General features: G+C 42.4%; 1 protein-coding gene and 1 non-coding gene across 2 annotated transcripts in view; one reads left to right on the top strand and one right to left on the bottom strand.

Annotated features, from left to right (window-relative positions):
• Positions 1–14,701, bottom strand: part of RAD51 (RAD51 recombinase) — a 29,538-nt gene extending 14,837 nt beyond the window's left edge. Inside the window, exons 1-6 of the mRNA XM_053595901.1 lie at positions 14,609–14,701; positions 11,369–11,457; positions 9,012–9,149; positions 7,225–7,342; positions 5,306–5,397; positions 4,185–4,279 (exon numbers count right to left, since the gene is read on the bottom strand). Coding sequence (XP_053451876.1) covers positions 4,185–4,279; positions 5,306–5,397; positions 7,225–7,342; positions 9,012–9,149; positions 11,369–11,455 — 530 coding nt within the window. The 5' untranslated portion in view covers positions 11,456–11,457; positions 14,609–14,701. The remainder of the gene's footprint in view (positions 1–4,184; positions 4,280–5,305; positions 5,398–7,224; positions 7,343–9,011; positions 9,150–11,368; positions 11,458–14,608) is intronic.
• On the top strand, positions 11,703–11,806 carry LOC128589392 (U6 spliceosomal RNA). Its single transcript, XR_008380984.1, has one exon. It is a non-coding gene; the product is annotated as a U6 spliceosomal RNA (small nuclear RNA).
• Positions 14,702–24,358: the final 9,657 nt, after the last annotated feature.

Below are 24,358 nucleotides of genomic sequence, written 5' to 3'. Positions count from 1 at the left end.
TACAGATATTGTTGTACAACTATCACTACTATACATCTTCAGAACTCTCATCATCCCAAATTGAAACTCTATACAATTAAACAACTCTTCATTCCCACTCCCTCTAGTCAATCACCATTCTATCTCTAATTTTGTATACTCTAAGTCTCATATTAGAAGAACTAAACAGTATTTGTCCTTTTGATTGGCTTATTTCACTTAGCACAAAGTGCTCAATGTTAACGCATGTTGTAGCATGCATCTGAACTTCCTTCCTTCCTTTTTTTTTTTTGTAGAGACAGAGTCTCACTGTACCGCCCTCGGGTAGAGTGCCGTGGCGTCACACGGCTCACAGCAACTTCTAACTCTTGGGCTTACGCGATTCTCTTGCCTCAGCCTCCCAAGCAGCTGGGACTACAGGCCTTCCTTCCTTTTTAAGGATGAATAATACGTATTTCATTATATGTGTGTGCCACATTTTATTTATCTATTCATTGTCAATGAACATTTGGGTTGTTTGCAAACTACTGTGGATGCTGCTAAGAACACTGGCATCAAATTATGCGAGCCCCTATTTTCAATTCTTTTGAATAATTACCCAGAAGTGAAATTGTGGGATATGATAATTCTGTGTTTTTCTTTTGTTGAGACAAAGTCATTTTGTTGCCCTCAGTACAGTGACGTAATATCATAGCTCACAGCAACTTCAAACTTTTGGGCTCCAGTGATCTTCTTGCCTCAGCCTCCCAAGTAGCTGCAACTACAGGTGCCTGCCACAACACCTGGCTATTTTCTTTTAGAGCCGGGGGGTCTAGCTCTTGCTTAGGCTGGTCTTCTGCCTACCTAAGCCTCCCTGAGTGCTAAGACTATAGGAGTGAGCCACCACACCCGGCCTGTTTTTAATTTTTGGAGGAAATATCACACTATTATCGATTTTAAGTTAATGTCCACATACGGTATGCAATAAAGGTCTAAATTTATTATTATTATTATTTTTTTGTAGTGACAGAGTCTCACTTTATGGCCCTCGGTAGAGTGCCGTGGCCTCACACAGCTCACAGCAACCTCCAACTCCTGGGCTTAAGCGATTCTCTTGCCTCAGCCTCCCAAGTAGCTGGGACTACAGGTGCCTGCCACAACGCCCGGCTATTTTTTGGTTGCAGTTTGGCTGGGGCCGGGTTTGAACCCGCCACCCTCGGTATATGGGGCTGGCACCTTATCGACTGAGCCACAGGCGCCGCCCTAAATTTATTATTTTCATGTAGATATCTAACTACATTAGCAGCATTTATTGACAAAATTATTCTTCTCCCCATTAAGTTGCCTTGGTACTTTTCTCAAAATCAAGTAACAATATTGGCTTGGCGCCTGTGGCTGAAGTAGCTAAGGCGCCAGCCACATACACTTGAGTTGGCAAGTTGGAATTCAGCCTTGGCCCACCAAATAACAATGACGGCTGCAACCAAAAAAAAAAAAAATAGCTGGGTGTTGTGGCAGGCGACTATAGTCCCAGCTAGTTGGGAGGCGGAGGCAGGAGAATCGCTTGAGCCCAGGAGTTAGAGGTTGCTCTGAGCTGTGATGCCACAGCACTCTACCCAGGGCAACTGCTTGAGGCTCTATCTCAAAAAAAAAAAAAAAAAAAAAAAAAAAATTCAAGTGACAATTTATGAAAGGTTTCACCTCTGAAGTCTCAATTCCGTTCTACTGACCCAATGTGCCATTAGTATTTTGTCTTAAAGATTATTTATCTAGATAGTTATTTCTTTTTTTTGCAGTTTTTGGCTAGGACCAGGTTTGAACCCACGACCTCCAGTATATGGGGCCGGTGCCCTACTCTTTTGAGCCACAGGTGCTGCCCTAGATAGTTATTTCTTAAAAGACAAGATCATGCTCTATCACCCAGGTTGGAGTACAGTGACATGACCATAGCTCACTGCAACCTTAAAGTTCTGGGCTAAAGTGATTCTCCCCCCTTAATCTCCTGTGTAGCTAGGACTACAGGTGCAGGTCATAATGCCCAATTTTTAAATTTTTTTGTAGAGATGGAGTCTTGCTATGTTGCCCAGGATGGTCTCAGATTCCTGGCTTCAAGTATCCTTCCACCTCAGCCTTCCAAAGTACTGGGACTGACCTGTCTTGATTATTGTAGCTTTATAGTAAGTTTTAATACTGGGAAGTCTAAGACCTGTAATTTTGGGGGTTCTCCACCAAGAATGTCTTAGCCATTCAGGGTCTTTTGTGTTTTCCTATAAATCTTGTGATTCACTTACCAATTTTTGCAAAAAAAGCTTGCTAAAATTTTGATCGATTGTATTGAACCTATATATCAATTTCAGAACTATAATTTTAATAATAAAGAGTCTTCCAATCCACAAACACGGAATGTTTCCCTTCATGTACATCTTCAATATCAGCATTTTTTTTTTTTTTTTTTGGTGAGACAGAGTCTCACTATGACGCCCTTGGTAGAGTGCTATAGCATTACAGCTCACAGCAACCTCAAACTCTTCGGCATAAGTGATTCTCCTGCCTCTCCCAAGTAGCTGGGACTAACAGGCGCCTGCCACAATGCCCAACTATTTTTCGTTGTTGTTGTCACTGTTGTTTAGCAAGCCCTGGCTGGGTTCAAACCTGCCAGCACGGTTGCATGTGGCCAGCGCCCTAACCATTGAGCTTCGGGCGCCAAGCCTCAGCAATGTTTTATAGTTTTCAGTGTATCAGTCTTACATTTCTTTTGCTAAATTTATTCCTAAATATTTTATTGTCTTTCATAGTACTATGTAGGCAGTTTGTTTTACTTTCCATTTTACTTTTGAATTGTTCCTTGCTAGTATATAGAAATACAATGGATTTTTGCATAGTAATATTATATCCTACAACCTTGCTAAACTAATTTAGTTCTAGATTTTTGTGTCAATTCCTTAGGCTGTTCTACATATAGCATTTTATCAGCAAATACAGTTTTACTTTTTCCATTTCAAGCTGGATAGCATTTATTTCATTTTCTACCACACTGGCCAGGACCTTGGATACATTGTTGAATATAAACAATAAGAATGGACATCCTGTCTTGTTCCTGATCTTAGGAGGAAGGTATTCGGAATTTTACCATTAAGTATGCTGGCTGTAGGTTTCCAGGCATCTGGTAAATGTCCTATCCATTGAGAGTAAGATGCTAAAGTCTCTATTACTAAAAGTGAGATACTTGTCCCCAACTATTATTGAACTGTCTATTTTCCCCTTCAATTCCACCAGTTTTTTGTTTGTTTGTTTTTAAGAGACAGAGTCTCACTTTATCGCCCTCGGTGGAGTGCCGTGGCATCACAGCTCACGGCAACCCCCAACTCCTGGGCTTAGACGATTCTCTTGCCTTAGCCACTCCAGTAGCTGGAACTATAGGCACCTGCCACAACACCTGGCTATTTTTTGTTGCAGTTTGGCTGGGGCCAGGTTTGAACCCACCACCCTTAGTATATGGGGCTGGTGCCCTACCCACTGAGCCACAGGTACCGACCAATTCCACCAGTTTTTGTTACACGTATACAGGAGTCCTGTTGTTTGGTGTATACATGTTTATAATTATTCTATCTTCCCAATGAACTGACCTTTTAATTATAAAATGTTCCTTTTGGTTCCATGTAATGTATTTTTGTCTTAAAGTCTATTTTGTCTGTTATTAGTATAGCCACTCATTATTTGCATGGAGTACTTTTTTCTATCATTTTCTTCAAGGGCAAACGACAGCTGTCTATTTTAATAAAATCTTTTATATTTTCTTTTATTTTAAAAACAAATCTAAGATTTATTCTGTAATATTTGCAGTTGTTTTTTTTTTTTTTTTTTGGCTGGGGCTGAGTTTGAACCTGCCACCTCCGGTATATGAGGCCAGTGCCTTTGAGCCACAGGCACCCCTATTCTGCAAAATTTGGATTCAGTCAAAAGGCTGTACTTTAGGACCTGGAAGGTCACAGGTTCCCTAACCCTCTTAAGTCTTTCTCTGGAAAACAAAGGATCTTATTTTTTAATCCAACCTGAAAGCAACTCATGGATTGTTGACTAAAGACTGCCTTTTTCCACTAAGGAAAGTCATTCTTATGAACCACATAGTACAACTTTGGGATGTGAAATAATGAAACACACCTCCAGCCAAACTATTTCTGTGTGACAGACGCAGTCATATTCTCTTGTCTAATCCAGTAACCTACCTCTCAGCCACTGCTAGCAGGCGTTCTGGCCTAAAGGTACCCTCAGTGTCAATGTACATGGCCTTTCCTTCACCTCCACCCCGGTCAATCGGAAGCTACAGAGAACAAAAAACATTGGAAATGACCACTCTATTTCTGATAAAGTTGACCAAGTTCTCCATGACATCTCTATAATTCCTCCCAACCACACTAAGGCAAAGGGAAGAAAACACCTTAAAATGACAAAGAGGTAGGGAGGAGGCATTCTCTTCTGATGGAAATATAAAAACAGTAGATGTTTATAAAGCTCTTTGTGTTTCATATAGCTAGTCTTGTCAGAATTGGAATGCTTAGAAATACAGTCCAAAGTAGGGGATAAAATTATATGACTACATACTAAGATCGATCAATTAAAGAATATATTTACCTTATCTTCCATGCCGAGGCATAACAACTCAGAGCAATCTCAAACTCTTAGGCTTAAGTGATTCTTGGCCTCAGCCTCCCAGGTAGCTGGGACTACAGGTGCCTGCCACAACACCAGGCTAATTTTTTTGTTGCATTTGTCATTGTTGTTTAGCTGGCCCAGGCCAGTTTCGAACCTGCCAGTCTCAGTGTATATGGCTGGCACTGTAACTACTGTGCTACGGGTGCCAAGCCTGATGTTTATTTTTTTTTTTTTTAATTTTTTTTCTTAAATGTTCAGAACATTACCTACCCTCATTCATCTTGAACTGAAAGTGAAGTCAGTCAGTTTTATGGTATAATTTTTCTCTAATATAATCAGCTATTTAAGTACAGGCACTGAGAAAACAGATGGGATTCACTAAGGCTGGCATCTTTCCAAGTGGATATGTAAGATAAGGGTATTTATAAGGGAATTACTTTAATGATGAATCATAAAATGTAAACTAATGAAAACAAGAGCAGGTAAAGTAAAGTATTTGAAATCAATGATGTAGATGTACTGGAAATCAATGATCTGGAAGTTTCTATGATATGGAAGAATTTTGTACTAGCAATCAATTTTCTAAGGATTCTCCAGGAAAGTGCCTTTTATGCCCATCCCAACAGATGTCTACAAATAGCAGGAATCAACTGTATTCCTGCTGATTTGATTAACTAGAGCCCAAACAACTCACCTGGCATGTTACAGCCAGTGTATGACAGATCTGAGTCTTCCCAGTTCGGAATTCTCCAAACATCTCTGTAATAGATCCAGTCTCTATTCCACCTAAAACAGCAATAAGAAACACATCTTAGCACAACACAAACATCTAAAAAATACAGAAGTATTCTTGGAGCTCATCAGAAAGATGCTTATATAATTTGGAAATCCAATTTCTAATAAGCAATAATAATTATTTTTTTTTTTTTTTTTTTTTTTTTTATTTTTTTTTGTAGAGACAGAGTCTCACTTTATGGCCCTCGGTAGAGTGCTGTGGCCTCACACAGCTCACAGCAACCTCCAACTCCTGGGCTTAAGCGATTCTCTTGCCTCAGCCTCCCGAGTAGCTGGGACTACAGGCGGCCGCCACAACGCCCGGCTATTTTTTGGTTGCAGTTTGGCCGGGGCCGGGTTTGAACCCGCCACCCTCGGTATATGGGGCCGGCGCCCCACCGACTGAGCCACAGGCGCCGCCCAGCAATAATAATTATTATTATTTTTTAGACAAGTCTCAGTATATCGCCCTCCACAATAGTAGAGTGCTATTGTGTCAAAGCTCACAGCAACCTCCGACTCTCAGGCTTAAACAATTCTCTTGCCTTAGCCTCCCAAGTAGCTGGGACTACAGGTGCCTGTCACAATGCCTGGGCCGTTTTTGTTGCAGTTGTCATTGTTGTTTAGCAGGCTTGGGCCGGGTTTGAACCCACCTGCCTTGGTGTATGTGGCTGGCGCACTATGCACTGAGCTACCAGCAACGCCAACAAGCAATAATTTTTAAAAAACTTATTTTGAGGACGGCGCCTGTGGCTCAGTCAGTAAGGCGCTGGCCCCATATGCCGAGGGTGGCGGGTTCAAACCCAGCCCCGGCCAAACTGCAACCAAAAAATAGTCGGGTGTTGTGGCGGGCGCCTGTAGTCCCAGCTACTCGGGAGGCTGAGGCAAGAGAATCGCTTAAGCCCAGGAGTTGGAGGTTGCTGTGAGCTGTGTGAGGCCACGGCACTCTACCGAGGGCCATAAAGTAAGACTCTTGTCTCTACAAAAAAAAAAACAAAACTTATTTTGAAATAATTGTAGATATATCAAGAGCTGCAAAGAAATGTACAAGGAAGTTCTGTGCAATCCTCGCCTGGTCTCCACCAATATTAACATCTTGCATAACTATAGCAGGGTACAGATAACAGAAAACTGACATTAGTACAATCCATAATTTGTTCGAATTTCTCCAATTACATATATTTAAAATAACTGCACATCAACTTTATGAACACCCTGAATATGTACTCATTTGTGTAGATCCATACATAGTTCTATGCAACTTTATCACATGTGTAGCTTCATGTAACTACAATAATCAAAATATAAAACTGTATATAATGTTGATAAGTAACAATTTAAAAAAGGGCTACAGCTAGGTATGGTGGCTCCACTTTGGGAGGCTGAGGTGGGAGAATCACTTCAGCTCAGGAGTTCAAGATCACCCTGAGCAAGAGCAAGACCTTGTCTTTACTAAAAATAGAAAAATTAGCCTGGTGTTGTGGCAGGTGCCTGTATTCTCAGCTACTCTCAGGCTGAGGCAGGAAGATCCCTCAAACCCAGGAGTTTGAGCTTGTTGTGAGCTAAGTTGATGCCATGGGCCCCTAGTCAGGCCAATAGAGTGAGACTTGGTCCAAAAAACAAAACATGGGCACACACACAAAACCCCAGAAAATTTGACAATTAACTCAGCATTACAGCAAACACCCATAGTCCCTTGGGAAGCTGAGACAAGAGGATGACTTAAGCCCAGGAGTTAGAGGTTGCAGTGAGCTATGATGACACCACTGTACTCCAGCTTAGATGACAGAATTAGCTTTGCTAACTAATGTTTACAATATAACTAAAGGATTACTATACCTTGCAGTAATTTGTCCAGCTCTTTGGAGCCAGTAGTAATCTGTATGATCTCTGACCGCCTTTGGTGGAATTCAGTTGCAGTGGTGAAACCCATTGGAACTAATTTAGCAGCCTCAGCCTGGGGAAAATAAGAAATGTTAAAGCAACAAAATAATATTAGTAAAAGAAGAACTAGGCATGCAGTGGGAAAAGAAAACATATAACAAAATATCCAGAATAATTTCTCTTTAGAAAATCATGAAAAAACGGCTTGGTGCCACCAGCCACATACATTTAAACCTGGCTCAGGACAGCTAATCAACAATGACAACCGCAACAAAAAATTGCCAGGTGCCCTGGCAGGCGCCTATAGTCCCAGCTACTTAGGAGGCTGAAGCAAGAGAATCGCTTAAGCCCAAGAGTTTGTGGTTGCTATGATGCCACAGCACTCTACCGAGGGTGACATAGTTAAACTCTGTCTCAAAAAAAAAAAAAAAAAAAACATGAAAAAAGATAATCTAATTCAAAGTCTTCATAAAGATCAGTCTTTAAATTGCCAAGTAATACATTTACATAGTTTTAAAAAGTATCACAGACTTGGCGCCTGTAGCACAGTGGTTACGGCGCCAGCCACATACACTAAAGGTGGTGGGCTCAACTCTGGCCCAGGCCAGCTAAACAACAGCAACAAAAAATAGCCGGGCATTGTGGCAGGTACCTGTAGTCCCAGCTACCTGGGAGGCTGAGGCAAGAGAATTGCTTAAGCCCAAGAGTTGGAGGTTGCTGTGAGCTGTGACACCAAAGCACTCTACTGAGGGCGACATAGTGAGACTGTCTCAAAAAAACAAAAACAAAAACAAATACAAAAAACAGTATTACAGGTCCAAGCATATGTCCCTCACCTGATTTATGACAAAAACATGCATACAGTACATATTTATATTTTCATTTCCTGTTACATCAAACACAGACTGTATCTTATCACTTTCTACTTTGTAAAATAAAGATATTTGTCCTTCTACCTTTTCTCCCTCAATGTCTACTTCCCATCTCTATTATCTGTATCTTTTCTTTTACATTTTCAAAGTCGAGACATTCACATCTTATTTTGTAATTATACACATGATTTCTACAATAGACAGTGGGTTGATTCTAAAGTTGAAAAATAAATGCATTGAGGCCAGGCACGGTGGCTTGCTTGAGCTCAGGAGTTCGAGACCTGAGCAAGAGTGAGACTCCTGTCTCTAAAAAAAAATAGCTGGGCATGATAGCTGCCTGTAGTCCCAGCTACTTGGGAGGCTGAGGCAAAAGAATCGCTTAAGCCCAAGAGTTTGAGGTTGCTGTGAACTATGACACCTCTGGTACTCTACTAGAGGTCAGAAAGAGAAACACTATCTAAAAACAAAAGAACAACCTGGCATTGTGGTGGGCACCTGTAGTCCCAGCTACTTGGGAGGCTGAGGCAAGAGGATCGCTTGAACCCAAGAGTCTGAGGTTGCTGTGAGCTATGACACCACACAACTCTCTACCAAAGGTGACAAAGTGAGACTCTGTCTCAAAAAAAAAAAAAGAAAGAATTTGCAGTATTTATGTCAAATCCCATGATAACTGGAATTTTCTACAGAAAATTTAAATTTATGCAAGGAGGCATATATAAAGTTAAGAAACTAATAATATGGTTCTGGAAAGGAGAACAGGATGACAGGAGAATGAGGAATGGAAGGAGAAAGATCACCTTTTATTACTTATCCTATTGTATTATTTCCCCTAAGTCCTCCTTAGGTCAAATATGTAGTATTTGTACTTACCAGAATCTTATCAGCTTTGGCTTCACTAATTCCCTTAATATTTATTAGCTCCTTCTTTGGTGCATAGGCAACAGCCTCTACAGTATGGAATCCAGCTTCTTCCAATTTCTTCACATCGTTTGCATTTATGCCACATTGCTGTAAGTGAAGAAAACCGTGGACAAATTTAAGTTTCAGTTCTCTCATCTGTCTAATGCAGAAAATATACACCCTATGTATTTCATAGAAGCGTTTGAAAAACTGTAATACAGTCGTCCCTTGCTATCCACAAGATTGGTTTCAGAATCCCTAGCAAATAACAAATCTGTGGATGGCTGAGTCCCTTATATAAAATGACATACCATATACATATGGATGGCCCACACACATCTTCCCATATAGTTTAAGCCATATCTAGATTACTTATAGTATCTAATAAAATGTAAGCTCTATATAAATAGTCATGCTGTATTTTTAAAATTCCTATTATTATTATTATTATTATCTATTTTTTTATAGAGACAGAGTCTCACTTTACCACCCTCGGTAGAGTGCCATGATGTCACAGGACTCACAGCAACCTCCAGCTCTTGGGCTTAGGCAATACTCTTGCCTCAGCCTCACGAGTAGCTCGGACTACAGGCACCTGCCACAACACCCAGCTATTTTTTGGTTGCAGTTCAGCCGGGGCTGGGTTTGAACCCGCCACCCTCGGTATATGGGGCCAGTGCCCTACTCACTGAGCCACAGGCGCCACCTGTATTATTATTATTATTATTTTTTTTTTTGAGACACAGTTTCACTACGTCGCCCTCGGAAGAATGCCGTGGTGTCACAGCTCACAGCAACCTCAAACTCTTGGGTTTAAGAGAGCCTCTTGCCTCAGCCTCCCAAGTAGCTGGGATTATAGGCATCTGCCACAACGCTCAGCTATTTTTCTATTATTGTTGTTTTAGCAGGTTCTGGCTGGATTCAAATCCACCAGCCCCAGTGCATGTGGCTGGCACCCTAACTACTGAGCTATGGGCACTGAACCAATTCATATTATTTTTTACTATTATATTCTAATTTTTTATTGGTTTTTCTAATATATTTTCAATTGGTAGTTGATTTGGTAGAATCTGGTGATTTGAAAACACGTGGAAACAGAGGGCCAACTGTACTACATGCAAAAACCAAGAAGTATATCCTATATATGAGGTATTCAATAATAAATTATCAACCTTTTCAAGGGCTGGAGTAGTACCTGTAATCCTAGCACTCTGGGAGGCCAAGGTGGGTAGATTGCTTGAGCTCAGGAGTTCAAGATTAGCTTAAACAAGAGAAAGATCCCATTTCTAAAAAAAATAGTGGGGTGCTATGGCAGACGCCTTTAGTCCCAGCTACTCAGGAGGCTGAGGCAAGAGAATCGCCAGTGAACAAATAATTATATCAGAACACCCTTCCAACTCACCTGATCTGGCCCCCCAATGACTTTTTCTTTACCAGAAAATAAATGAAATATTGAAAGGAAATCATTTTGATGACATTCAGGACATTAAGGGTAATATGACAGCTCTGGTGGCCATTCTAGAAAAGGACTTCCAAAATTACTTTGAAGGGGCGGCACCTGTGGCTCAGAGGAGTAGGCGCCAGCCCCATATGCCGGAGGTGGCGGGTTCAAACCCAGCCCCGGCCAAAAACTACAAAAAAAAAAAAAAAAACTGTCAAAATTACTTTGAAGGGTGAAGTAGATGCTGGCATTGGTTCATTGCTTGACACTTCGAAGGTGACCATAGTGATATTCAGCAATAAAGCATGTAGCAATTTTTATAGGATAAATTTGTGAACATAAATTGTCAGGCCTTGTACAATAGGCAAAAATAGTACAAGGTCCCAGCTCTAGTGCTAGATAGTCTTATATAGTGTCTTGAATTAGAGTTTGGCTCTTACACCTTAATACCTTCAAGCTCTTCTCCTGGCCAAAGACAGCTGTCAGTACAAATAAGGTCAATGAAGGGAAGATGCTCTCTCTGCTCCTGGCATAACTAGTCCAGGCCACTGTAACTCCCTGGACAGCACTTTTGTATGTGGGGCAAACAGCACAGAGACTCCATCATGGGATCCTAGGCCTTAATTTCTGACAATCAGATTTGAGCAGGAAAACTGATAAAGTAGGGGAATTGTTGACAGAAGAGGCCTGGCCAGACATTTTTAGCAACACCTTAAGTCTTTCCACAGGATCCTTGATAACCCTCCTAAAAATTCTAACGTGGGTCTCGACCTTAGTGGTAAACCTATGGCTTAGGTAAACATTGTTATCTCTCATTAGGCTACTTCTACAACTAGGTAAAAGAATCTAGTATAGCTAATTCCAAAATTAGCAACTAAGCACATACCTCTAACCGTGAAATAGGTTGTGGGCCAAAGCTTTCTTCTTCCACTGAAGTATCTGCGTTTGCTTCAAGCTGCATCTGCATAGCCATTACTGCAAAACACAGATGGTCATCCGTATGAACACTAGAGACATAAGGCGGGGCTAAGTACAGAGCTCAAACTTAGTTTTGTAATAAATCTCTGAAGAATTACTTTATAAGCTTTTGGTCTAATCACTGACTACCCTCAGCAGGAAAAAGAGCAAACTTGTCACCAGCTTTTCTATCTATCTAGATAGCCAGTTAGTTGTATCAGAATTTAGGAAGAGCCAAGATCATTCTGCTTCTTAAATACACCATGCTTTCTTTGGCAGCACATATACTAAAATTGGAACAATACAGAGATTAGCATGGCCCCTGCATGAGGATGACATGCAAATTCGTGAGGCATGCCATATTTAAAAAAATATATACCTTAACTAAGTAAATAATGCTCCCTGGTCTTCTTTATATTTCTCAAGGTAGGGGCCAAGTCTTGTTTATTTATTTATCTTTTATTATTATTTTTTTTGAGGCAGAGTCTCACTTTGTCACTCAGTAGAGTACCGTGGTGTCACAGCTCACAGCAACCTCAAACTCTTGGGGGCTTAAATGTTTCTCTTGCCTCAGCCTCCCAAGTAGCTGGGACTACAGGCGCCCACAACACCCGGCCATTTTTCTGTTGCAGTTGTCATTGTTGTTTAGCTGGCCTGGGCCGGGTTTGAACCTGCCAGCCTGGGTGTATGTGGCTGGCACCATAACCACTGTGCTACAGGCACTGAGCCAGTCTTATTTTTATACACCTCTGATATATTATAAATGTTACATGTTTATAGAAGGACTAATGGCATTATCATATTCATATCTGGAATCCAAAAAGTTGATTTCATAGGAGGGAGTAGGATTTTGGTTACAAGAGGCTGGGGAGAACAGCTGAAAGGGGAGAAGTTGGTCAACAGGCACCTGGGGAGAACAACTGAAAGGGGAGAAGTTGGTCAACAGGCATAAAGTTAAAGACAGATAGGAGAAGTAAGTTCTGGTATTTTTTACTGCACAGTAGGGTGACTGTAGTCAACAATAATTGATATAAACCAAAAGATTGGTTTAAGCACAGATCTCTTAGGTGTGAGTCAGTGACAATCCCACGCATCAGAATCATCTGAATGCAATGTAAATTTATGAAATTATTTTCAAATTTATGAAAAAGAGAGCACTGTAGAGTAACGGGAAAGGACTTTTTTCCCAGTAGTGGTATGTTGATTAGATAGCCTTATAGAATAAAAGGAACTTGATCTCGCACACTACAGAAATAAATCAATTTCCAATTTAGATCACAGATCTAAATGTAAGCAGTAAAAGAAAAATTTTTTAAATACAGGAGACTATTTTCACAACTTTCAGATAGAGAAAGGTTTCTGGAACTGAATATATAATGGAATAATCAAAAGGGAAAAAAACGAAAAACTACATTTCATTCAGAACTTCTATCAAAAGATACCATTATGAGAATGAAAAGTCAACCCAGAGTAGGAGGAGAAAAAATTTACCAAATATACAACTGAGGGCTGATAACTAGAATATAAATATATAAAATTCCTTCAAATCAGTAAGAAAAAGACAATCCAAGGCAGGACAGGGTGGCTCAGGCCTATAATCCTAGCACTCTGGGAACTTCCTTGAGCTCAGGAGTTCTAGACCAGCCTGAGCAACAGAGATCCCACCTCTAATGAAAATAAAAAAATTAGCTGCTGTTGTGGCAGGCGCCTGTAGTTCCAGCTACCCAGGAGGCTGAGGCAGAAGGATCACTTGAACCCACAAGTTTGAGGTTGCTATGAGCTAGGCTAATGCCAGGGCACTCCAGCCCCGGCAACAGAGTGACTTCATCTCCAAAAAGAGCAAACAAAAACAAAATCAAACAACCACCAAAACCCAGACAAATAGGCCAGGTGCCGTGGCTCAGGCCTGTAATCCCAGCTTTCTGGGAGGCTGAGGTGGGCTGATAGCCTCAGCTCACCAGTTTGAGACCCCGTCTCTAAAAATAGCCCAGCATTGTGGTGGGTGCCTGTAATCCCAGCTAGTCGGGAGGCTGAGGCAAGAGGATTGCTTGAGCCCAGGAGTCTGAGGTTGCTGTGAGTTAGGATGCCACGGCAGTCTACCAAGGGCGACAAAGTGAGACTCTGTCTCCAAAAAAAAAAAAAGCAAAGCGGCGCGTGTGGCTCAAAGGAGTAGGGCGCCAGCCCCATATGCCGGAGGTGGCAGGTTCAAACCCAGCCCTGGCCAAAAAAATCAATACAATATAGAACACCACATAGCTATTACTACTGAAAAAAAAAAAAAGGAGAAAATATTGGATGAGGGGTGCACGTATTTCTTGATCTCAGTCATTACATAAGTACATAGTATATTCATTTTGTAATAATCCATGGAGCTGTATATAGTTGTGACTGTACACTTTTCTTTTTTTCTTAACTGAATAGTAATTAAAGATCTTTTTTCTTTATTTTGGATTAATATAAAGGTACATACGGTTAGGCCACATTGTTTGCATTTTTTGTTTGTTTTTGAGACAGAGTCTCACTTTGTGTCCCCCACCCGCCCTGTTTGCATTTGTTAGTAATGTCTGAGTTATAGTTGAGTACTTCACCCAAGAAATGTGTCATATACCCCTATACTGTACCCATTTTTCTATATGTACATTACACTTCACTTTAGAAGTTAAGAAAAAAAAACCAACTGCAGATCATTCCCTAGGCATCACTGAATGCTTTTCGGCATTAGATGATAAATATACCTTTTTGGCAACTGGAACTGGTACCTTAAAAACAAAATTTCGGTGTAACGGAAATTAAGACTGACCAGGAATCCGGCAACCCTGGTTCTGACATTAAATAGCTGTGACTCCACCTTTCTGGACTTCGCCCAAGCCCATAAAAATGGGTGGTGGGCATGAAGAGACCTGGAGGTCTCCCCTCTAGCTTTGAAGACCGGGGTCTGCTTGTTTTTCTCGAGCTGTGACTTGGGCTTGGGCATGCCCTGTTCCGCCCCATGTCCGGCTTTCTCACTTGGCGCAGCGGCCCCAACAGCCAACTGTGGGAGCACCAGTCCGGATCCCGATCCAGCCCGGGTCCCTGATTACAGAGTGTACCTCGGATAATAGTTAACTGCCTTCCATATCAAAGGGGACGAGCCGCGGCTGCTGAAAAGAGCCCGGCCTGCTTCTCTCACCTCGGCGGGCCGAGCGATCCGACTTCAGTCCGCGGGGACGAGCACGCCTCCAGCTCCGCGCGGACCCCAGTCGCCTGGCGTGGGCCCCACTGCTCTACTGCCTTTCCCGACCTTCGGCGCACAACCAGGCGAGTTTCAACTTCCAACCACGCGTCTCAAGCAGCCCTTCAGTTTCCCTCAGGATTCCGCCTAAGCGCTCACCGCGTCCCGCGACTTTCGGAAATCCCGCCAAAGCCTTTAGGACAGGGTCACGCCGCGTCTACGTAATGTCTCCCCGCCCTTCCCGGATCCGCCTTCTAACCGCTTCCGCCGCGATCCCGAGCCCTCGGGGCCTTTTTTTTCTTTCTTTTCTATTCTTTTTTTTTTTTTTTAGAGACAGTTTCACTTTATCGCTCTGGGTAACGTGCCGTGGCGTCACAGCTCACACCAACCTCCAACTCCTGAGCTGAGGCGAGTAGCTGGGACTACAGGTACCCGCCACAACGCCCGGCTATTTTTTGTTGAAGTTTGGCCAGGGCCCGTTCGAACTCGCCACCCACGGTATATGGGGCCGGCGCCCTACTCACTGAGCCACAGGCGCCGCCCGAGCCTCGGGGACTTTGAGCCTGCCGTACTGTTTTTTTTTTGTTTGTTTTTTTGTAGAGACAAGAGTCTCACTTTATGGCCCTCGGTAGAGTGCCGTGGCTTCACACAGCTCACAGCAACCTCCAACTCCTGGGCCTAAGCGATTCTCTTGCCTCAGCCTCCCGAGTACAACGCCCGGCTATTTTTTGGTTGCAGTTTGGCCGGGGCCGGGTTTGAACCTGCCACCCTCGGTATATGGGGCCGGCGCCCTACCAACTGAGCCACAGGCGCCGCCCGAGCCTGCCGTAATATTATGGGTTGCCTTCCTCCCTTTTCTCCTAAGGACTAATTCAAAGTGCGAGTTACCGCTTTCTTCTTTTTGCAGAAAGAGGACTACAACTCCCATGAGGTAGTGCAAGATGTAGGACTACGTCTCCCAGTATGCACGGCGGGCGCCGCGGCTTCCAACCGTCCGCCTTCTGGGAAATAGGGCAGTTATTTTGGAGTCTCTAAATTTGTTTCTGCAGTGTTGGTGGGTGATTATGACCTCTCCGACTCAACTTCCTGGGGCCAGGTGCTTTCCAGGCCCCGTGGGCGTGGAGAAGCTGAGAAACTCGGTTTTGAACTGGGAAATGAAGTATTGGAGAGGAGAAAGAAATGGCTGAAATACCAGGCAATCTGTGGTGGGTTTTTTGGTTTGTGTTTTTTTTTTTGCAGTTTCTGGCCGGGGCTGGGTTTGAACCCACCACCTACGGCAAATGGGGCAGGCGCCCTACCCCTTTGAGCCACAGGCGCCGTCCTGGTTTGTGGTTGTTTTTTTTTTTTTTAGAGACAGAGTCTCACTTTGTCATTCTCGGTAGAGTGCAACCTCCAGCTCTTGGGCTTAGGCAATTCTCTTGCCTTAGCCTCCTGTGTAGCTGGGACTACAGGCGCCCGCCACAATGCCCGGCTATTTTTTTGTTGCATTACGGCAGGGGCCGGGTTTGAACCTGCCACCCTCGGTATATGGGGCCGACACCCTACTCACTGAGCTACAGGCGCTGCCCTATTTTACTTTCAAGAAAGAAAAAGGTATATCATGAAAGGAAGAAGGAATACTGCTTGAGGATAAGTAATACAGGTTTTTCTTCTCTTCTCTTTTTTTTTGCTGTTTTTGGCCGGGGCCAGGTTTGAACCCGCCACCTCTAGTATATGGGGTGGGAACCCTACTCCTTTGAGCCATAGGCGCCGGGTTTTTCTTTTTGAGACAGTGCCCCCTCTATTGCTCCAGGCTACCGTGCCATGGCTTCATAGTTTATAGCAACCTCAGACTCCTGGGCTCAGGGACCCTACTGCCTCATCTTTACTGAGAATCTGGGACTACAGGTGTGCAACACCAGAACTGGCCAATTTTTCTATTTTTAGTAGAGACAGGGACTCTTGCTTAAGCTGGTCTGGAACTCCTGAGCTCAAGCAATAGCAGGCTTTTTATTGAAGTTAGAGCAGAGCAGTTGTGCAAAATGATAATGGAAGGCATTTGTTTTCTAGAACAGTCATTTCCTTTTGGGCTGGTTTTATCTGGGTTTTTGGAATGCCGTCTAGCAGATGCTGAGGGGCTATATGGCCTTTTATCTGGTTAGTGCTTTTCCAGTTCTGCAAAAGGAGCTCTATAAAAAACAAGCTACAGGTGGTCAAGCAAGAAGCAGTACATTGTTATATACAATATTTTTTTTTCCCAGAGACAGAGTCTCACTCAGTCACCCTGGGGTTGCGTGCCATTGTTGCAGGAAGACAAGGCCCAGTGGAGAAAAAGAGCACCCAAACACCACTTTTATAAGAGGAAGGGCTTTGTTCACCAGCTAGGAGCTTATGGCATAGAGAAATTCCAAATGGCCACACTCTGACTGCCTTGGTCTTTCCCTTTTTTTATTGACAGTCAAAAAGTTCCACCCCACAGGTAGTCTTCTCATTGGCCAGTTTGAATGAAGCGGGAGATGCTATTCCCGCCCCTACAGAACTACAGGATTTCACAGAACTTGGAAATTTCCAAGTTTCAGGTAGTTAAGTTTACAAATCCCCAAGAGCTGAGTCACCGTGGAGAGGACCCTGCATGTGTATCCTGGTGGTCTCCTTGAGAAGACCTGTTGTTCTAGACCTCACCCTTCAGGGGTATCCTCTCTCACCATGGTGTCATAGCTCACAGCAACTTCAAAGTCTTGGGCTCAAGTGATTCTTTTGCCTCAAGTAGCTGGGGCTATAGGTGCCCATCACAGTGCCCAGCAATTTTTTTTTTTTTTTTTTTTTTGAGATAGGATCTTGCTCTTGCTCAAGCTGGTCTCCCAATGCCTGAGCTCAAGCAATTTGCCTGCCTGGTCCTCCCAGAGTGCTGGGATTACAGGCATGAGCCACTGTGCCTGGCCTACAATGATATTTTTATGTTAGATGATTTACTAGCAAAGCCATACTTTCACTAACAGTGACTATAGGTAGTACCTCGGGTAATAGTTAACTGCCTTCCATATGAAAGCCACCCTCCTTTACCTCTAGTTCTTCACTTGATTTCTGCTCAGAGCATCTGCAAGCCTACAGCCAGCCCCTCCTGGTCAAGTGAAGTCACATGACTGACTTTTCTGGTCACTGGACCAACAGTGTTAATCTGACCCAAAGTTGGCCAATTATATTCCTGCTTCTGGAAGTTTGGATTGGGATTTAGAGTCTAGTCAAGTCTGACCACAGCAGTTTCATAAGGTGGAATATGCAAGTAGCTGTATGTGAATGTCAAACCAGAGAAAAGTACATCTGCAGGAAAATTAAGAAATTGAGACACCAAGAAAATGGGAGAAATTCTGAGACAGAAACCATTTTGAATTCTGACTCTTTTCCAATCTCCTTTCTAATTTCTTAGAAGCCCAGCAACACTTTCTTCTTGAGTTCTTTGAATTATTTCTATACCTCCAATACATCCCAATCAATCTGCTTTCCATTATTTTCTGTTTAAATAAATTTAAACAGTTTTTCTTTCATTCCTCCAAAGCAACCCACCAAGAACTTGGAAATAAGGCACTTTATATTTCCCTATAATAGTTAAATTGGCAATCTGTGAGAATATTTAGAAATGTGAAATTGAAAAAGTTTGGATATATGCTAAATTATAATCTCAGTAACCTATCTGAAATCTCAAGGGGGCAAACTTTAATACAACCAAGATTTAATCAGCAGAAACATAAGCTTTTGTCTGAAGAAAAATAATAACAGCCTGGAGCAAAGAAAGGAAACCCCAGAAGGAAAAACATAGTGTCATGCCAAGTGATCTATTTGAGTAATAAAAGGATGATTCAGTATGAGAAAATCTGTTATTATAATTGGCCATAGTAATAGATCAGGGAGAAAAAAAATCATATCAATTCCATCATTTTGAAAAAAACATTCAATAAAATAAATACACAGCTTTTCCCTGCTGTGGTGGAGTCCTACACAGGCAGAGGTTCTGATGTGTTCAGATATGACTTTATAGGTGACCTACCACCATTGTTGCTAGAGGTGTAATAGACTTTTTAAAATTCAGATTAATATGAAGGTACAAACAATTAGGTTACATTGTTTGCATTTATTAGGTAAAGTCCAAGTTGTAGTCGAGCCCTTCAGCCAGAAGGTGTGCCATGTGCCCTTACATTGTGCCCGATAGGTTTAAGTGTAATGACCTTTAATACTCCTTACAAGAGCTGAAGATCACCCTCATCTATGATGGCTTTGGACATAGAAAAGCTGGCGGCTTGGCATCTGTGGCTTAAGTGGCTAAGGTGCCAGCCACATAACACCTGAGCTGGCTGGTTCTAATTCAGCCCAGGCCTGCCAAACAACAATGACGACTACAGCCAAAAAATTGCCAGGTGTTGTGGCGGATGCCTGTAGTCCCAGCTGCTTGGGAGGTAGAGGCAGGAGAATCGCTTGAGCCCAGGAGTTGGAGGTTGCTGTGAGCTGTGATGCCACGGCAGTCTGCCCAGGGTGACAATTTCAGGCTCTGTCTCAAAAAAAAAAGAAAAGGAAAGCTCGCAAAGCTTTGGACAAGTGTCAGGCCTGTTTTTGTAACCAACTATGATGAGCCTATCGTGTGAGAAGTTGGTGGAGGTTGTTTGTACAAACACCAAATCAACCTTATTAATGTTGATAACGAGAAACTAGGGGAACATATAAGACTCTGTAAAATTGAAAGAGAAAGCCCCAAGTGGTTGGTTGCAGTTGTTTATTAGTTAAGGACTATGACAAAGAGTCTCAGGCCAAAGTAGACCCCCATCTCTACGAAAAATAGAAAACTTAGCCCAGCATTGTGGGGGTAGGAGATTTGAGGACTATAGGTCCTCAGGCCAGGCTAATTTTGTAATTAGTTACACTGATATTTTTTTATTGTCCCTGGAGCTACCCAGGTATGTATCTATAAATCCTTTCCAATATGTAAATCTTTAATTTTTTTGTTGTTGTTGTTGCAGTTGTCAGTGATGTTTAGCTGGCCCGGGCTGGGTTTGAACCCATTCACTGTTGGTGCATGTGGTTGGTGCCATAACCACTGTGCTACAAGCACCGCCCTTCTTTCTTTTTTTCTTTTTTTTTTTTTGTGTGTGTGTGTGTAATTTTTTTTTTTTTTGCAGTTTTTGGCTGGGGCTGTGTTTGAACCCACCACCTATGACATATGGGGCCAGCGTCCTACTCCTTTGAGCTACAGGCGCCACCCTTATGTAATTCTTTTATTATTATACTTCATAGCTCTTCCAACACAGTAGTAAATAATAGGCACAATAGACAATTTTGTTCTTTTTTTTTTGGCAGTTTTTGGCCAGGGCTGGGTTTGAACCCACCACCTCCAACACATGGGGCCAGCGCCCTACTCCTTTGAGCCACAGGCGCCACCCGACAATTTTGTTCTTGATTTTTTTTTTTTTTTTTATTGAGAGAGTCTCACTTTTTTGTCCCAGGTAGAGTAACATGGCATCATAGCTCAGCAACCTCAAACTCTTGGGCTCAAGCAATCCTCTTGCCTTCTAAATAGCTGGGATTATAGGCACCCACAGTGCCTCGCTAGTTTTTCTAGAGACGGGGTCTGACTGGCTCAGGCTGGTCTCAAACCTGTGAACTCAAGCAATCCACCTGCCTCGGCCTCCCAGAGTGCTAGCATTACAAATGTGAGCCACTGTACCCCACCTGTTTTTTATTTTAATGAAAATGTTTCTAACATTTCACCACGAAGGAGATGAGGGCAAATGGTTTGTAACATCTTTTTTTTTTTTTTCCTGTTGGCCATATTAAGGAAATAGCTACTGGTAATTTAAAGATTTCCCCTCTTAATCAGAAAAAAAAATTTTTTAAACAGTTTTTTTTTTTTTTGTCGGGGCCAGGTTTGAACCCGCCACCTCCAGTATTTGGGGCTGGCACTCCTTGAGCCACAGGTGCCACTTTCTTAATCAGAAATTTATGTTTTGTTTTTTTTTATGTGAGCCAGAGTTTTATTTGTTCGTTTCTTGCATTCAAAGTATTCTTTTGTTGCTTTTGTTTTGAGACAGAGTCTCACTCTGTCCCCAGACTAGAGTGCCATGGCATTAGCCTAGCTCACAGCAACCTCAAACTCTTGAGTTTAAGAGTTCTTCCTGCCTCAGCTTCCTGAGTAGCTGAGACTACAGGCACCTACCACAAGACCCCGCTAATTTTTTCTATTTTTGGTAGAGACAGGGTCTCACTCTTGCTCAATATGGTCTTGAACCCCTGAGCTCAAGGGATCTTCCCACCTTAGCCTCCCAGACTGCTAGGATTATAAATGTGAGCCACTGCTCCCAGGTAAGACATCTTAAAAATATCAATCTTCCTGGGAGGCTGAGCCAAGAGAATTGCTTAAGCCCAAGAGTTTGAGGTTGCTATGAGCTATGATGTCACAGCACTCTACTGAGGGCAACAAAGTGAGACTCTGTCTCAAAAAAAAAGCAAAAGAAAAGAAAAGGTGGGGGGCGGGATGTACAGTGGCTCACGTCTGTAGTCCTAGCACTCTGGGAGGCTGAGGCGGGGGCGGATCGCCTGAGCTCACAGATTCAAGACCAGCCTGAGCTAGAGTGAGACACCATTTCTAAAAATAGCCAGGCACTGTGGTGGGCATCTGTGGTCCCAGCTCTTTGGGAGTCTGAGGCAAGAGAATTGCTTAAGCCCAAGAGTTTGAGGTTGCTGTGAGCTGTGATGCCACAACACTCTACCAAGGGTGACATAGTGAGACTCTGTCTCAAAAAATAAAAATCTATACATAAGTTTTCCATTAGTTGATCTTTAAATTTTATAACTTGATCTCAGTAAAAGTGCCAACAAGATTTTTGTGGAAACTGAATAAGCTAGTTCTTACCTTTATATGGTAAAATAAAAAACAAAAGTAAGAAAAGTCCTGAAATAAAAGGGCCTAACTAACCAGATATTAAAACATATTATAGGCTTGGCACCGGTAGCTCAAGTGGCTAAGGTGCCAGCCACATACACCAGAGGTGGTGGGTTTGAGCCCAGCCTGGGCCTGCCAAACAACAATGACAACTACAACCAAAAAATAGCTGGGCATTGTGGCGGGCGCCTGTGGTCCCAGCTACTTGGGAGGCTGAGGTAAGAGAATCGCTTAAGCCCAGGAGTTGGAGGTTGCAGTGAGCTGTGATGCTATGGCACTCTTCCCAGGGCGACAGCTTGAGGCTATGTCACAATAAATAAATAAATAAATAAAAATAAAACATACTATAAAACTACAATAATTAAAAAGATCTTGTAGAGAAAAGGTAACTTGATGGAACAGAATAATTACCCCAGCATATTAGTCTTCTATTGCTGCTATAATAAATTACCACACACTTAGTGGTTTAAAACAATAAAACTTTATCATCTTACAGTTCTGGAGGTCAAGATTCTAAAATACATTTCCATGGGCTAATATCAAAGTGTTGGCAGAATTGTGTTCCTTCTGGAGGCCCTAGGGCATAATCTTTTTCTTTTTTTTTTTTTGTTTTTTTTTTTTTTTTTTTTTTTTGGCCGGAGCTGGGCTTGAACCCGCCACCTCCGGCATATGGGACCGGCGCCCTACACGTTGAGCCACAGGCGCCGCCCGGCATAATCTTTTTCATTGCCTTTTCTAGATTCTAGAAGCTTCTACATTTCTTGCATTGAGACCCTTTCCTCCATCTTCAAAGCTAACATTCACATCATTCTGACCTCTGATTCCTGTATCAAATCTCCTCTAACTCTGATGTTCTGCCTCCCTCTTATAAAGACCCTGTGATTACATTATCCAGCCTACCTAGATAATCCAAGATAGTCTCATCTCAAAATCCTTAACACAAATACATCTGCAAAGTCTCTGTTGCTGTATAAGGTAACATTCACAGGCTTCGGGAATCAAGATGTAGACCTCTCTGGGAGTTCATTATTCTGCCTATCATACACAGATTTAGACATGAATACATAGAGAATACAATATATGATAAAGGAGGCATTTCAAACCAGTGGGGGAAAAATAGACTTTATTGTATGGTCCTGGGACTAGGTGTGATGGCCCATGCCTGTAATCCCAAAACTTTAGGAGGCCAAAGAGGTAGGATTGCTTGAACCCAGGAGTTGGAGATTACAGTGAGCAATCATCACACCACTGCACAGCCTGGGCAAGAGAATGAGACCCTGTCTATAAATACATATATGCATGCATACATACATAAGTAAATAAATGCTGGGATAGCTGCATAGCCGCCTGGAAGAAATAAATTTGGATCTACTATGTTTTTAGGAGAAATTTTTATTTATTTATTTATTTACATATATTTTTTGAGACAGAGTCTCAAGCTGTCACCCTGGGTAGAGTGCCGTGGTGTTACAGCTGACAGCAACCTCCAACTCTTGGACTTAAGTGATTTCTCTTGCCTCAGCCTCCCAAGTAACTGGACTACAGGCTCTCACCACAACGCCTGGCTGTTTTTTGGTTGTAGTTGCCATTGTTGTTTGGCAGGCCTAGGCTGGATTCGAACCCACCAGCTCTGGTGTATGTGGCTGGCGCCCTAGCCACTTGAGCTACAGGAGCTGAGCCTAGGAGAAATTTTTAAATGAATTAAAGATATAAATGGAAAATATTAATAAAAGTTCTAAGAGAAGTTGTGGATCTTACAGTGGAATCTGAACGTGACACAAATCCCAAAAGGTATAAAAGAAAATATTGATTTATTTTTTGTTTCTTTAGCAGGCCCAGTGCACGAGGCCAGCACTCTAACCATTGAGCCACAGGTGCCCAGCCAAAGGAAAATATTGATACATTTGGTTATGCATCTTTAGATTTTTGTATGGAAGAATCATTATAAATAAAGTTAAAATAAAACAAATTGGGTGACATTTGGCAAACTGTATCACGAAGAGTTTTATTTTACATTTATAGATGTTCTACAAATCAGAGAAAAGTAAATAATCCAGAAAAATAGTCAAAGGATATTAACAACAGGGCTCAGTGGCTCACATTTGTAATCTCAGCACTCTGGGAGGCTGAGGCAAGTGGATTGCCTGAGCTCAGGAGTTCAAGACCAGCCTAAGCAAGAGTGAGACCCCATCTCTGAAAAAAAATAGTTGGGCATTGTGGTGGGCACCTGTAGTCCCAGCTACTTGGGAGGCTAAGGCAAGAGATCACTTGAGCCCAGGAGTTTGAGGTTGAGGTGAACTATGACACTACAGTACTCTATTGAGGTGACAAAGTGAGACTATCTTAAAAAAAAAACACACACACACACACACATATTTATTTCCAAGCAATCCTCTTGCCTCAGCATCCAGGATTGCAAGGATAAACTCACCATGGTAAAGCTTTGGCTTTCTCCTTCCCTGTAATGATGCTTCTCATCCCCTTAAAGAAGAAATGTAGTATTATTTTCTACTCTTCTTTTTTTTGAGACAGTATTTCTGCCCAACCAAGTTTATCTGCTTTCTACTCAAGATGAAGCCAACACTCAGAGACAGCAGGTTTACAGCAGAGGGTTTATTCCACATAAGGCTAAGTGGGGAGATGGAAGGAATTTCTCAAATCTGCCTCCTCAGGAATTGGGGAGACAGGATTTTTAAAGACAGTTTGGTGGGCAGAGGATTAAGCAATCAGGGTTTGCAAATTGCTGGTTTGGGGGGGAGGGGACCATTAGTCCTTTGATATAGGATGTGCTCTAGGTGGAT

Source organism: Nycticebus coucang, chromosome 6, assembly GCF_027406575.1.
Source record: "Nycticebus coucang isolate mNycCou1 chromosome 6, mNycCou1.pri, whole genome shotgun sequence".
NCBI classification, from domain to species: domain Eukaryota; kingdom Metazoa; phylum Chordata; class Mammalia; order Primates; family Lorisidae; genus Nycticebus; species Nycticebus coucang.
This window is presented reverse-complemented; position numbering and strand designations above follow the sequence as displayed.